This window comes from Rattus norvegicus, chromosome 17, assembly GCF_021556685.1.
Source record: "Rattus norvegicus strain SHRSP/BbbUtx chromosome 17, alternate assembly SHRSP_T2T, whole genome shotgun sequence".
NCBI lineage: Eukaryota > Metazoa > Chordata > Mammalia > Rodentia > Muridae > Rattus > Rattus norvegicus.
The window spans coordinates 82152007-82167523 of NC_141550.1; the positions used below are offsets into that span (position 1 = coordinate 82152007).

At 41.0% G+C, this 15517-nt stretch overlaps 1 protein-coding gene across 1 annotated transcript in view; it reads right to left on the reverse strand.

Annotated features, from left to right (window-relative positions):
- Itga8 (integrin subunit alpha 8) overlaps nt 1-15517 on the reverse strand; it is a 196450-nt gene that overhangs the window by 52396 nt on the left and 128537 nt on the right. The window contains 1 exon segment of the mRNA NM_001173972.1: nt 9336-9416. Within this exon segment, the coding sequence (NP_001167443.1) occupies nt 9336-9416 (81 nt within the window).

Consider the following 15517-nt stretch of genomic DNA (forward strand, 5'->3'; position numbering starts at 1 on the left):
CGTCTGTGTTGCTCGTTGGTGTATAAATACATCTAGGATCCTGTGAGTTCTATTCAATATCCGGTTGGGGAGGAATAGTTTCTGCTTAAAGCTGTCTGCATCGAGCAACGTCTACACCACTCTGAATGTGTTCCTTCTTTCTAGATTCCTTTGCTTCCAACATGTTACTGCAGGGAGCAGAGCCAGACTCGGAGCTGGACAGGGTCAAGCATGACCGAGGCACAGAGTTATTTATAGAAAGTCCAAGGGGCAAGAGAGGTGGCGCTAAGTGCTGCCATCACCGAAGTACGGAGTTGACATTGGCAGTGAGCACACAGACATACTTTAGTTTGTGGCACCACGTGTGCACGTGTGTGTGTGGCATGTGCATGTGCGCACACGTTCTCATAGCTACTCCTCTCCCCTGGAGGAAGTGGAGGCCAGAGCTTGACGCTGAGATGTGCTCTTCAGTCGCTCTGCGCCTTAGATTTGAGACAGGACAGCTCACCGAACTCTCATTCACCGCATTGGTTGCACTGAGCTGGCCCTGCAGCGAGCCGCTGGAGTCCCCGTCTCTGCCGTTCTGTGCCGGGGTTACAGGGGCTTGCACAGCCACACACAGCTTTTGCCATGGGTTGTGAGGATCCAAGCGTGGGTCCTCATTCTTGCTGAGCATTTACTCCGAGCCGTCCCCAACCCCCACAGTAGAACACTAAAAGTTTCCCTACGGCGTTCTAGAGGTTTATTATCCTAAAGGAACCCCTCAATATTTCGCTAAGATTAATTTCAACAGAATGTATCCTTCTGTGGGTCTAAAAGGCTGCGTTAGGGATGTTCAGTAACCGCTACAGCTTGTAGCAGCCCCGTTTCCCCCTTTCCAGACTCTTCCATCTATTAAGGGTTCGTTTGTCTTCATTGTTAAATACTCTTCTACGTATGGGTTGTTTACTGTTGACTCATTGGAAAGCATTTGGGTTGTTTACAGTTTGGGGTTATTACAAATGAATTTCTATAAACATTTATATACAAGTTTCTGTGTAAACTTAAGTTTTCATTCTCTGGGAAGAAAAAAAAATTTTTTTGAGATAAAGTAAAAGAGTTTCGATAAGTTGAGGTGTGTTTGCTGTCAGGAACTCCAAAACTAAAGATTTGGTTATATGATGTGAGCTCCGTTTTTTTTTTTTTTTAAATAAGAGGCCTTGTTTTTAATTTCTATTAATCCCACATAGCAAAGAGCGCCATTTATTGTTTTAAGTAATGTTGATTTTGCTAGCTACATAGGCCTTGGTTATTCGTGATCTTTTTCTCTTTTTAAATTCTTTTTCTTTGTGTGTGTGTGTGTGTGTGTGTGTGTGTGTGTGTGTGTGTTAGTTTGAATAAAAATGGCCCTCATAGGCTCATAGGGAGAAACCCTATTAGGAGGCATGGCTTCAATGGGGTAGGTGTGGCTTTGCTGGTGGCCTTGTTGGAGGAAGTGTGTCACTGGGGGTGGACTTCGAGGTTTCAGATGCTCAAGCCAGGCCCAGTGTCATTCTCTCTGCCTGCTGCCTGACAGTCCGGATGTAGAATTCTCAGCTATTTCTCCAGCACCGTGTCTGCCTGGATGCTGCCATGCTTCTTCCAACTGTGATGATGATGAACTCAACCTCTAGACTGCAAGTCGGTTCCAATCAGATGTTTCCCTTTATAATAGTCATTGTGGTCATGGTGTCTATAGTAATAGAAACCTTAAGAGAGTGTGTGTGTGTGTGTGTGTGTGTGTGTGTGTGTGTGTGTTTACCATGGCATCTTCTGTGAGTCAGCACTTTCTTTCTACCATATTTGGTTTTGGTTCTGAGTCTAATACTTGGGTTCTCAGACTTGGCAGGAAGAACATTACTTGGCGAGCTGTCTTGTGAGCTGCTTCGTCTCTTAATACAGCCTATTCTACTGGATTATTTTTTTAAAGGTTGGGTATTTCAGTAATTCTTCATGAACTCAATATATGTGGTATTTCCACTGATGGCTATGTTTACCTAATGCAGATCTGGGTTAAACCAATTCCTTATCCTAATGAATCGTGTACCAATTGGCTCAAAGACAATGTTGATGCGTGTAATACTGACTCCAACGGAACACTTCTAAGTACTTTTCCTACTCAAGAAACTCTGCTTAAGATTATTTTTAAACTATAAAAACAACAAGAAATAAAAATGGGCTTAACATAGTGCATGATCAAGTAGCTAAGAATAAACGCCATTGGCCAAAAGAAAGTTGGGTTTTCCTAAAGGCCGGACCCAGAAGGTCTTCAACACAGCAATTATTTGTTCCTTGAAGAATTAAACATTGGAACCAAAATTTTAAAAGAATAACCAGAGGAAAGAAGTTTACTACGTGATATGGCCAGAAAGAACTTTTAAACTGTCAGAGGATAAACTGTGGTCAAGTATTGGACATTAACGTAGCAACCAAAAACAACTGCATCCACAGGACAAACCCAGTTTTAATTGGTTGTTTGGATTGTCGGCAACAATGAAGAAATTTCCCCATTCACTGCAGCCGATGGCAGAAATACATGTGGAAACATCACTCCCATAAAATGAATGTGAGAGAAAGAAGGCAGTCGCCATCAGCCCCTTCAACTGCCTTGAATCACTTATACATTATTGAATACAAAAAACCTTTCCCCTGATTCATATTCACTTACAGAACAATTTAAATTTAGAATTATAACACAGCTCATATGTGTGTGTTGTGCGTGGTGTTGTCATTTGTTATTATATATTACTATTAATTATTATTGGTTTTATGAGACAAGGCCCTGGCTGTCCTGGAGTACGCTCAGCAGATCAGACTGCTCATGCACTCAGAGATCCATCTGCCCTGCCTTCTGCGTGCTGGAATTAAAGAATGTATTACTATGCTCGGCTTGGTTCCTATAATTTCTTGTTAGCAAAACTAAAATAAACTACAGGGCATTGTCGGCACAGATCTGTAGTGCCAGCTTTGCACAGACTTGTAACTTGCTAATCAAGAGAGTGAGGTGTCAGGATTGGAAGTCCAAAAGCTGCAGAGTGAGTTTGATACTGGTTATAGAGTGAGGTCAAGGCCCACCTGGGAAACTTCGCTGTATGGCAGAGCATTACTTAGCAAGCCTGAGGTCCTAGGTTCAATCCCTAGCCCCGAGAAAAACCAATTCAAGCACATCAAACCCAGCTCAGCTAAAGAAACACACAGCTGTAAGATAAGCAGTGGTGTGAGATGAGAGGCATGAATGCTAGATGCTGACAATACAGAGAGGAAGACAGTGAAGACTAACGCCATATTCCCTTCCCTGAGCTCTTAAAGCAGCTTGGAATGAAGTTAAAACTCAAAAATAACTAAGTTCACATCCCTGGACTGCAAATGAGTCACTTCCCTTGAGTGAGATAAATATAAAGAAAAATCACAACGAAACCCAACATAGCAACAGTTTAGTGTGTGTGTGAGTGTGTGTGTGTGTGTGCGTGTGTGTGCGTGTGTGTGTGCGTGTGTGTGCGCGTGCGTGTGTGCGTGTGTGTGTGCGTGTGTGTGCGTGTGTGTGCGTGTGTGTGTGTGTGCGTGTGTGCGTGTGTTCCTGTGTGTGCACATGTGGACCCCAGTGAGAATGTCAATGTTTTCCTCCAGTGTAGTTTTTGAGACATGACTCTGAGTGACATCAGAGTTTGCCTATTGTAAAAGACTGTCTGCCCACTAGCCCCAGTGACCCTCCTGCTCCTACCTCCACAGTGCTAAGATTACAGTGATAGACGGGCGCCATATTTGATTTCTAGAGTAGGAGCTAGGGATTGGATTTTAGGTCATCATGCTCACCCTACAAACACTTTAGTGACTGAGCCATCTCCCTAGCCCTTAATAAGTCATTAGTAAAGAAAAATATATGGAAAAAAATCACCAGAGATAGAGGTTCTAGATAGAACTAGGAAAGAGAGAGAGAGAGGGAGTGAGAGAAAACCGAACACACAAGAAAGAAACAGGGAGGGAAATGTGGACAAGTGCTGGTAGAGCAGCCACCCTCCTCTTCGTTCCTCAGAATGAGGTGGCAATGGAAGAGGATGGCTTTGGCCCTAAGAGGCACAGCAGCAAGAAGTCAGAGGCTGAGCATAAGTCTTAATCAAGAGAGGGGCATGAGAGCCACCCAAGCTCCCCTGAAATTAGGACTTGCTGGTGGGGCAGAGGAATCCAAGAGGGAGCCAAGAACAAGAAACCTAAGCTAGAGAACTTGCCATCAGCAGGAGGGAGGAAGGGAAGATAGGGGATGACAGTCAGGTACACGTCAGCAGCACATTGCACCTTCTGAAGGCCAGGGCTGGAGAAGTAGAATTAAGGGTCTGGATGAATCCTGTTGGGATGAAAAATGCATGTGCAGGTGCTGAGGCTAGAGAGATGCTCGGTAGTTAGGAACACTTGGGGGGAGGGATGGTTCTAATATGTTTAATGAATCTAGTAACCTAAGACTTAAGAAAGAAAAAAGATACTCTAAGGAAACTATAGACTAATACTTCTCATGAGCATAAGTGTGAAAGTCACCAGCACATTCTTACCAAGTTCAACCATAGAGTATCTCCAGAAATCAAATTTAGTTTAAACTTTCAAAACAAGAACAAATCAGTTTACAGTTTTCATGGATCTGTGGAGAGGCAGACATAACCTTGTAATCATCTTCATAAGCATAGAGAAGTGTCTGATAGAGCTCAACACATATTCATTCATCCCAGCAGTTCTCAAGCAAAATGAAGACAAACAAAATTTAAAAGGGAACAGACAGAACTTGAGAGAAAACAGTTATGAAAACCATAAAGGCAACATCAGACTAAACGTGAAAGATTGCATGATGTCCTTGATCTGTGTCTATTCAGTCTTGAACTAGTGAGCGTAGTCTTTGCTATAAGAGAAGAAGACATGGACATTCAACTTTGTCCAAGAAGAAGTCCTCATTTTCTGCAGGATAATTTTGAAGATATAATTTTATTGATGCCCAAAGCGACAAGGTTTGTCTGAGCCTTTGTGACACACTAGAAATTCCAATAAGACGTCTTCCTGTGAGTTGTCCAAGCCAGAAAGATCAACGTTATGATTAGATGGTAGTATTGGTCATGTCATTGTAGTTAACTTGGAGATGAAAATCACTTAGGTGGGCAGGCAATCAACCATTAATCAATTAATCAATTACTGCTCCTCTATGAAGGACCAATGAAACTGTCCCTGAGGCTTGGGGCATGGCTTGTGGTACTCTGCACATTGTTATCCATCAATATTGGGAAGTAATAGGACCTACTCTCCAGACCAGGACAAGGAGAAGCCAGTGTTCGGCTTTTGTCCGGTTTCTTTCTTCTTGCCTTTTTACTTTGAGGACCTTAATCTGAAATGGCTGTGAGCAATTACAGATCTCAATGAGATCTGTAAGCAGCTGGTGTGAGAAATGATGGCTCTTGTTCTAGCTTGGTCCCTGTCCCTGTAATAAAATCTTTCAACCAAAAATACCTTTGGGAAGGAATGGGTTTATTTCGGCCTACAGTTTTAGGTAACAATGTATCACCGAGAGAACTCAGGATAGGAACTCCAGCAGAAACTGAAGCAGAAACCACAGAGGGATGGTATTACTGGCTAGTTCACAGGGCTCTGCTCAGTCCACCGGTCCAGGGATGGTGCTGACTGACATCTAGGGCCACCTAGGGAGGCTGGGTCCTCCCACATCAGTCATCAGTTAACCATTCCAGACATGGCCACAGGCTAATCTTATTGTGGCAATTCTTCAGGAAAGGGAGCCTCTTCCCAGGTGGCGAGGTTGTGTCAATTTGACAAAACAAAAAACAGAACAATAAAAAAAAAAAACCCTCAACCAACCAACCAACCAACCAACCAACCAACCAAAAACCCTAGGACACTGTTCTGTTTTGGAATCCTTAACTTTTTAGATGGCTAAATTTATGCATATACAGTTTGGAGAGTAAGGGGGAAAACTATTTTTGTTCATAGGCAACACACACACACACACACACACACGTCACTATGACTTACATGCTTGCCAAAACATGGGGATATACTCATTCATTTTAAACATTAATCTGCATGGGATATGGCAGACTAGACCCTCACATTTGAATAAATGATTTGTTTAAAAGTCCCAAAGTATTCCAAAGTAATGGAAGGGGCAAGGAGACAGGCTTGTCCACAAACAGGTCAAGAAGACATGGATATTCGTGAGGGAAACGCATCTCGGGCCTTACCTCACGGCAGCCACAGAAGCTGACGTAAAAGAAACCACAGGACCTAAACATGAAACCTAATGTGGGAGAGCAAAAGGGACGAAACTCGCTCTGCCATTAGAGAGACAAATGTCACTCAGACAAGGCAAAAAGAACACAAACCGTTAAAAAAATGTGTTACTAGGTTTTCATTCTTCAAACAATGTTGTGAAGAAAACATAGAGCCCCATGCCTCACACTTCCGGAAACTATTTCAAGTCCAGGTAAGGAATTTTGTGATTTTCTACCAGAACATGTAGGGGAATTTTATAACTCAGTATCAAGACAAACAATTCCTTAATGAATGGATGAAAGACTAAAATAGATAGTTCATGAAAAAAGACAAGACTGGTGGTCAGTTTCCAGGAAGAGAGGCAATATAACCAGTCATTAAGCCACACTTAATATATGAGAGAGAGAGAGAGAGAGAGAGAGAGAGAGAGAGAGAGAGAGAGAGAGAGAACGCTGTCAGGGATGGGACATATGAGACTCTTGCATTGCTAATGGGAACACAGGAATGGTTAGGCCCAGCCCTCTAGTCCTTCTGTAAGACACTCGGGCAAGTTCTTATAAGTGAGGAGTTACCATATAACTCAGTAGCTTCATGTAGGAAAACAAATGTACCCAAAAAGATTGGCATGTGAATACCCATAGCAACTTTTTTTTCTTATTGGTACAAAATGGAGACAACCTATATGGTCACCAAATGGTAGATGAATCACTCACTGGGTGACCGTACAATGAAATACTTCTCAGCTGTAGCAGGAAACAGACTACTGATATAAATGCAAGAGCATGGCTTTTTCTCGTGTTCCTTATGCTAATTAGAAGAAGCAGTCCTCATTCTGAATGAGTTCCCTTTGTGACATTCCGGGAAAGGGAAAAATAACATAACAGAAAATAGACCAAGACGCCAGAGTATGGCGTAAGGGCAGACTACAAAGGAGCCCGAATAAATCATTATTTCCAATGGTCTCACAGTATTCTAAACTTACACACTGGGCTCTCCAAAGCGTGAATTCTACAGCACGTAATTTATATCTCAAACCTGACTTTCAAAACAACACGGACACCCAGTAAACTATGAAAAGATCTGTACACATCTGACTGATAACCTAATGTCTACATTCATAGTTATAAATGAAGCAGCGAGTAGGTCAAAGTACCTAATGATCTGACTTTTGTCCCACGTGCTGGAGAGAACTGAGTTTTAAAATTGTAATCAGTGCTCTGTAGCACCCCACAGAAGGTAAGTATTAAAAATTCCATGTTAGTAAGAAAAGTCAATTGTTTGAATTGTTTCATATATATATATATATATATATACACACACACACATATATACACACACATATATATACATATATATACATATATACATACATATATATATACATATATATATGAAATTTCCTTTGATGGAAGAATAAAGTCAAAAATATAAAAAGTGCCTCAATTTCACTTACCAATTAGGAAACAATAAGTTAAGTCTTCAGTTACACACTTCCACTCATCCCAGCCAGCAGCCTTAGAATTTAAAACTGGACCACTCTAAGAACTAGTTATAACATAGCACAGTGTAAATTTCCACTCAGTTCTGGAGTGGGATTTGGTAAAAATACTAATAGTATGCATGATCGACCCCAAAAACTCTACCAGAGAACTTCTACAGCTGATAAAGATTTTGGGTTTTTTTTTTTTTTTGGAAAAATAATTGGGTGTCAGTCACTAAAGTAAGTAGACACACACACACTTCCTCTGTCTGACCTGGAAATCACACTTCTTCACATACGCCTTGCTATAATCCTTGCACATTGTACTAGAAGAGGTGCATGAAAAAGTTCTTAAAATTGGAAGTGGCACAAACTCCGAATGTTCACAGAATTGGATGGATCATGGCAGACTCTTTGAACATACCACTCCTGTGTCAGTAAGAGGGAAAACTATAAGCATGGCTGCTGAAGGTGGGCAAACCTCAAAAGTATCTGTGTGGATCAAAAGCCACAGGAATATTTACCGATAAGGTCACAGAACAAGGTACAAAAGATCACCCACAGGAGGGGTATGATCACCATTTCTAGGAGTGAGCTCTGGAGACAGATTGCCTGGGTTTACATTTGAGCTTTCCGTGTTTTCTAGGTGTGTGGCCTTTAACTCCAAGGCCACAACCCCCTGACTTGAGCATTGAGGGTGCCAGCACAGCGTGGCTTCTGCATGCTGAGATCTACAATTACACCCTGAAGGAGTGAGTGCCAGTCCAGACCTGTGGGAAGGAAGACAGGCAGGACTCTGGAGCCCAAGGATACTTTGGTTTAAAATACTACTTGACGCTTTTAGCTAAGTGATTGATCTGAAGAAAGCAGAATTACAATAACAAAACCAATAAAACATGCATTTGTATACAATGACAACGTATCGAGTCCAATTTCCTTCTTTGGCAGGCGAGGTTTCCCAGCTGAGAGTTATTCAGACTTCTCTTGACCTTCCTCCTCTCTTCCCTTATCGGCCCCTTCTTCACGGCATAGGATGGATGGAAAGACCAAGATATAGAAAGCAGACCCATGGGCCCTCACATCTATGCTAGCAGCTTATTAAACTCACAGGAACATGGGGTGAAGCTAAATGGTCATACTGTTAAAATAATTATAGGAAAAGTGAGAGGTTTTCTTCCAGACTATCGTATGTATGTATGTATGTATGTATGTATGTATGTATGTATGTCTATGTATCTATGTGTCTATCCCTGTATCTATGTATATAGGTATGTATCTATGTATCTAAGTATATATGTATGTATTTATGTATCTATCTATCTATCTATTATCTATCTATCTATCTATCTATCTATCTATCTATCTATCATCTATCTATCTTCTCATTAGTATATTTCTAGTTTGGTTACTAAAATCTTGGTCTGGATAATTAAATGACCTCTTGATATCCTTAGATTTAATACAAGGTTTATTTAGCTTGATGATGGGCTCATTAGTAAAGGGTGAAAAGCAGTCACTTCACTAAACATGAATCTTTGCCTTGTACTTCACCCCGAGTCTTACATACAAACACTGAACCTCACAATGTATCACTTACCCTCTGATTTCCACCTGAGCCACGGCAGTGACGTTGATTTGCACGCTCACGAAATTGCTGTCAGGATTGTCCTTGTTGGAGCTAAAACACAGCGATGACATGATTTCACTATATATTCTCACAACCACGAGAAGCATTCTGTATATCAAGAGCAAAACCACATTTCCAATTGGACAAAACAATGGGATTTATTCTACAGAATCATAAGCATTTGTCCAGGGAGATGAAGAGCTCTTAGGATCTATAGAAACCAATCAACTGTCCCCTGGAAGGGAGGTACTTCATTTGGAAGCACAGCAGAGACAGAAAGAAGCTGACACTTTAGCTAGAGTAAACCAAAGGGCACTGAATTGAGTTTGTGTTCCAACTTCTACCCAAGACAAAATCTTCTGTTTCTTGGCATATCATGCTCAGTGCTCTTCAGATAGGAAACGACAGCACAGCCAACTCCAGATTTTTCATGCTAATAAAATAGAGACCTGGCATTTGTGATTTAGGGCAGCATATAATCAAGAAAACATTTGGGTTTGGCTCTAAAAGTCATCACACCATATGTTGTTTTATCAGAATTTTATCTTTCTTATGGTTTCTTTCATAAGTTAATATTACTTTGAAATGTGTCTTATTGTATATAAGTTAATATTAATATATTAAATAAGTGTTTACAGTCATTATATACTTATGGGCTGTCCATGGAAAGGGAGGGTATTAGAAGCCTAGCTATGGCATGGAAAGGCACAAGAAAGCTGGTATTGCATAAGCACAGTTCAGAGGACGTGGGTGCTTGTGAAATGCATCAAGAGTCTTAAGACAGAGGATGTGGGTTTCATAATTCCTCTTTGAATGTGGCAGAAAAATTTAAGTTTGCTGTTTTCCTCTCAAGCAAACATAATTAATTCATCAATTATGAAATTGAATTTAGTAAAAAGTATACATGCTAAGCACTCGAGGTTGTAAGGAAAATGAAATAGAACTCCCAAGAGGCTCGAGCAGTGCCTCAGCCTTGGACGTAGCCACCACCTACACATCACGCCCCATTTGTGCTTTTATTAAGGCCGCCTGGTGATGGAACAGCCACCTTGGGTGGTGGTTGTAATCTGGTTTGTAAGAATAGAAAGCCTGCCCTGTGGTCCTCATGAGGACCACTTAGATTCACTGGACAAGCTCTCAGTGCGAAGATGGTAACAGGGTGGATAGATTCACGTCAATCTTCTAATGCTTTCTCGCTCGGGGTTGGATAAAATTCTGCTTTTCAACCAGGAGGGCCTTTGAAAGTCCTGATCACTTGTATTTACTGATAAGGCAACTTAAAGTCTGAAAACATTAGTAAGAGGTGTAAATGGCCAATCCCAGGCTCATTTACTGCAGGGGACTTACCCCTACTAAGCTTGCAATGGAGTCTACAGAGACTTCCATACCAAAGCTTAAAGCCCAGTTCTGACCATCTAATTTCATTACTACCATATCTTGGGGGAGGGGTGTGATTATTTTTCCCTTTTAAAAGAAAGCATTCAAAAAGTTCAGCTACTGAAAATTGTCTCTGAACTTGGGCTAAACACTGGGCTGTGAGAGACTTTTGATTTTTAATTACATCTATGTATCTTTTGTTTGTATGGGTGTATCTGTGTACATGTGTCACAGCCTGCAGGGGGCGGTCAGGGAACCCCTGTAGGAGCTGGTTCTCTCCTGTAAAACTATGGTAGGTCCTGGGGAATTGAGCAGGACCATCAGGCTTGGCAACAGGTAATGGTCTGTTGAGACGTCTCCTCTGAAATTCAGTAAGAGCAATGTCTGACACAGTGCACTCCTTGATGCTTAATGAGCCTGCTTCCTTCACAGTATAGCAGTGTTTGTATCCTCACAGTGGATGAAGTCTTCTGGTAAGGAAGGCTCTGGCTTGATACATAACTCAGATGCTTCCTGGACTTCTTTCCTGGAAGGAAACTTCCTTCATTAACACCGTAGCGACATGCAAACATGTCATTTAACTTTGGCTGGGAAAGCACCTTTGAGGATGTTTACAAAGGTGCGAGTACACACAGTGTGCGTGTGTGTGTGTGTGTGTGTGTGTGTGTGTGTGTGTGTGTGACTGTGTCCTGTTGTTCAGGGTGGAGAGGAAGTCCCCCATAGAAATCCACAGCTTATAGAGACCATTTAATGCCCTTATTTGGCAATGGGAAATATTTTTTGTGTATTAATATATGAAGCCAACTTACTCCTAACTTTAATATGGAGAAACAGGCCTTTGTCATGGAGTGTGTTAACCAATACATGTTAGAGCATAGGCTGTAGAGCATTTGACTTAATTTATTTTTTATTTGAACACATTTAACTTGAATACAAAGCCACCTCTGTGAGTTCTAACCTATTTGTAGTGAGCCAGCCAAGCTTACAGATATACACCTTTCAAGTGCTTTAGTATCTTCCTGTGCAGGTGTCCTCAAATTCTTTTATTTCTCAAATACTTTTGGGAATTTGCTCCATGATGTATGCCCAAGGGTGTTTTTTTTCTTCATTTTCAAAATTTTAAAACCAGTTGCAATTGTCTTGAACAGAAATGGACTTATTAGTCACAGGAGTGACAACACACTTGAGAGCAGAGGTAAGACCAACTCTTCTGCTCCAAGAGACTTGCCTGGTGGCCTCAGGACACACAAAGGCAGAAGTCATCTGGGACAGATCACTGCTCCCACAGCTTTCTGTACCCAAATCCCATGGGGAGATAGCTGGACTTTCAGAAGTGCAGACAATCCTGAAAGCCCAGGGGAGACTGCAACTTCTGCTCACATTCCTGGCCCAAAAGAAACCTGCCTAGTGCCCTCTGGATACAGGAAGCTATGAGCAGTCAGGGGCAGGACCCTTCCAGTTTCTGCCTGTGCCCAGAGCTGAAAGCCAGTTGCCTGGAGCGCTGACACACCTGAGAGCAGAGGTAAGACCAACTTTTCTGCTCCAAGCGACCTGCCTGGAGGCTTTAGGACACACAAACCCAAGAGCAGCTCTCTGTTTCCAGATCCAGCTGAAAGAAAACAGGTCTACAGGAGTGCTGACACACAGGTCTATAGGAAGGTCAAGCCACTGTCAGAGACAGCAGGACAAGCTAACACCAGAGACAACCTGATGGCAAGAAGCAAGCGGAAGAATCTAAGCCACAGAAACGAAGGCTACTTGGCATCATCAGAAGCCAGTTCTCCCACCAAAGCAAATACTAGATATCCCAAAAAGACAGAAAAGCAAGATTCAGATTTAAAAATCACATTCCATGATGATGATAGAGGATTTTAAGAAGGACATAAATAACTCCCTTAAAGAAATACAGGAAAACAAGTAGAAGACTTTAAAGAGGAAACACAAAAATCTCTTATAGAATTACAGGAAAACACAACCAAAGAGGTGAAGGAATTGAACAAAACCATCCAGGATTTAAAAATGGAAATAGAAACAATAAAGAAAGCACAAAGGGAGACAACCCTGGAGATAGAAAACCTAGGAAAGCGATCAGGAGTCATAGACTCAAGCATCACCAACAGAATACAAGAGATAGAAGAGAGACTCTCAGGGGCAGAAGATACCATAGAAAACAGGAGCACAACTGTCAAAGATAATGTAAAACACAAAAAGCTCCTAAATCAAAACATCTGGGAAACCCAGGACACAATGAGAACACCAAACTTAAGGATAATAGATATAAAAGACCGCAAAGACTCCCAACTTATAGGGGCAGTAAATATCTTAAACAAAATTATAGAAGAAAACTTCTCTAACCTAAAGAAAGAAATGTGCATAAACATACAAGAAGCCTACAGAACACCAAATAGACTGGACCAGAAAAAAGAAATTCCTCCCATCACATAATTAAAAAAATCAACAGATCCTACTACAAAAGCCTATATTCAACAAAACTGGAAAATCTTGATGAAATGGATAATTTTCTAGACAGATATCAGGTACCAAAGTTAAATCAGCATCAGATAAGCCATCTAAATAGTACCGTAACTCCTAAAGAAATAGAGGCTGTTATTAAAAGTCTCCCAACCAAAAAAAAGCCCAGGAGTAGGAGGATTTAGTACAAAATTCTATCAGATCTTCATAGAAAACCTCATATCAATACTATCCAAACTATTCCACAAAATAGAAAAGAAGGAGCACTATCCAATTCCTTCTATGAAGCCACAATTACTCTTATATCTAAACTACTCAAAGACCCAACAAAGAAAGAGAACTTCAGACCAGTTTCCCTTATGAATAACAACACAAAATGTTCAATAAAATTCTTGCAAACTGAATCCAAGAACACATCAAGTAGGCTTCATCCCAGGTATGCAGGGATGGTTCAATATATGAAAATCCATAAACATAATCCACTATGTAAACAAACCCAAAGGAAAAGACCACATTATCATCTCATTAGATGCTGAGAAAGCATTTGACAAAATTCAACACCCCTTCATGTTAAAGTCTAGGAAAGATCAGGAATTCAAGGCCCATACCTAAACATAGTAAAAGCAATATACAGCAAACCAATAGCCAACATCAAACTAAATAGAGGGAAACTTGAAGCAATCCCACTAAAATCAGGGACTAGACAAGACTGTCCACTCTCTCCCTACTTATTCAATATAGTACCTGAAGTCCTTGCCAGAGCAATCAGACAACAAAAAGAGGTCAAAGGAATACAAATTAGAAAGGAAGATGTCGAAATATCACTACTTTCAGATAATACAGTAACACCAAAAGTTCCACCAGAGAACTACTAAGCCTGATAAACAACTTCAGCAAAGTGGCTGGGTATAAAATTAACTCAAATCAGTAGCCTTCCTCTACTCAAAGGATAAACAGGCTGAGAAAGAAATTAGGGGACATGACACCCATCACAATAGTCACAAATGACATAAAATATCTTGGTGTGACTCTACCCAAGCAAGTGAAAGATCTGTATGACAAGAACTTCACGTCTCTGAAGAAAGAAATTGAAGAAGATCTCAGAGGATGGAAAGACTTCCCATGCTCATGAATTGGTAGGATCAATATAGTAAAAATGGCCATTTTGCCAAAAGCAACTACAGATTTCTCATCAAAATAAATTCCAACTCAATTCTCTATAGAGTTAGAAAGAGCAACTTGCAAATTCATTTGGAATAACAAAAAACCCAGGATAGAGAAAACTATCCTCAACAATAAAACAGCTTCTGGGGGAATCACCATCCCTGATCTCAAGCAGTACTACAGAGCAATAGTGATAAAAACTGTGTGGTACTGGTACAGAGACAGGCAGGTAGATCACTGGAATAGAATTGAAGACCCAGAAATGAACCCACACATCCATGGTCCAAGTGGATCAAGGACATCAAACCAGATGCACTCACACTAACAGAAGAAAAAGTAGGGATGATCCTTGAACACATGGGCACTGGGGGAAATTTCTGGAACAAAACACCAATGGATTATGCTCTAAGATCAAGAATTGACAAATGGGATCTCATAAAACTGCAAAGCTTCTGTAAGATAAAGGACACTGTCATTAGGACAAAATGGCAACCAACAGATTGGGAAAAGATCTTTACCAATTCTACACCAATAGAGGGCTAATATCCAATATATAAAAGAACTCAAGAAGTTAGACTCCAGAGAACCAAATAACCCTATTAAAAATGGGGTACAGAGCTAAGCAAAGTATTCTCAACTGAGGAATATCGAATGGCTGAGAAGTACCTAAAGAAATGTTCAACATCTTTAGTCATCGCAGAAATGCAAATCAAAACAACCCTGAGATCTCACCTCACACCAGTCAGAATGGCTAAGATCAAAAACCCAGGTGACAGCAGATGCTGGCGAGGACGTGGAGAAAGAGGAACACTCCTCCATTGTTGGTGGGATTGCTGGTATAACCACTCTGGAAACCAGTCTGGAGGTTCCTCGGAAAATTGGACATTGCACTACCTGAGGACCCAGCTATAGCTCTCCTAGGCACACACCCAAGAGATGCCCCAACATAGAACTACTACTCAGCTATTACAAACAATGACATCATGAAGTCCATAAGCAGATGGATGGAACTAGAAAATAACATCCTGAGTGAGGTAATGCAATCACAAAACAAACAAAAAACAAAAAGAAAAACAAAAACTCACATGGTATGCACTCACTGAAAAGCGAATATTAGCCCAAATGCTTGAATTACCCAA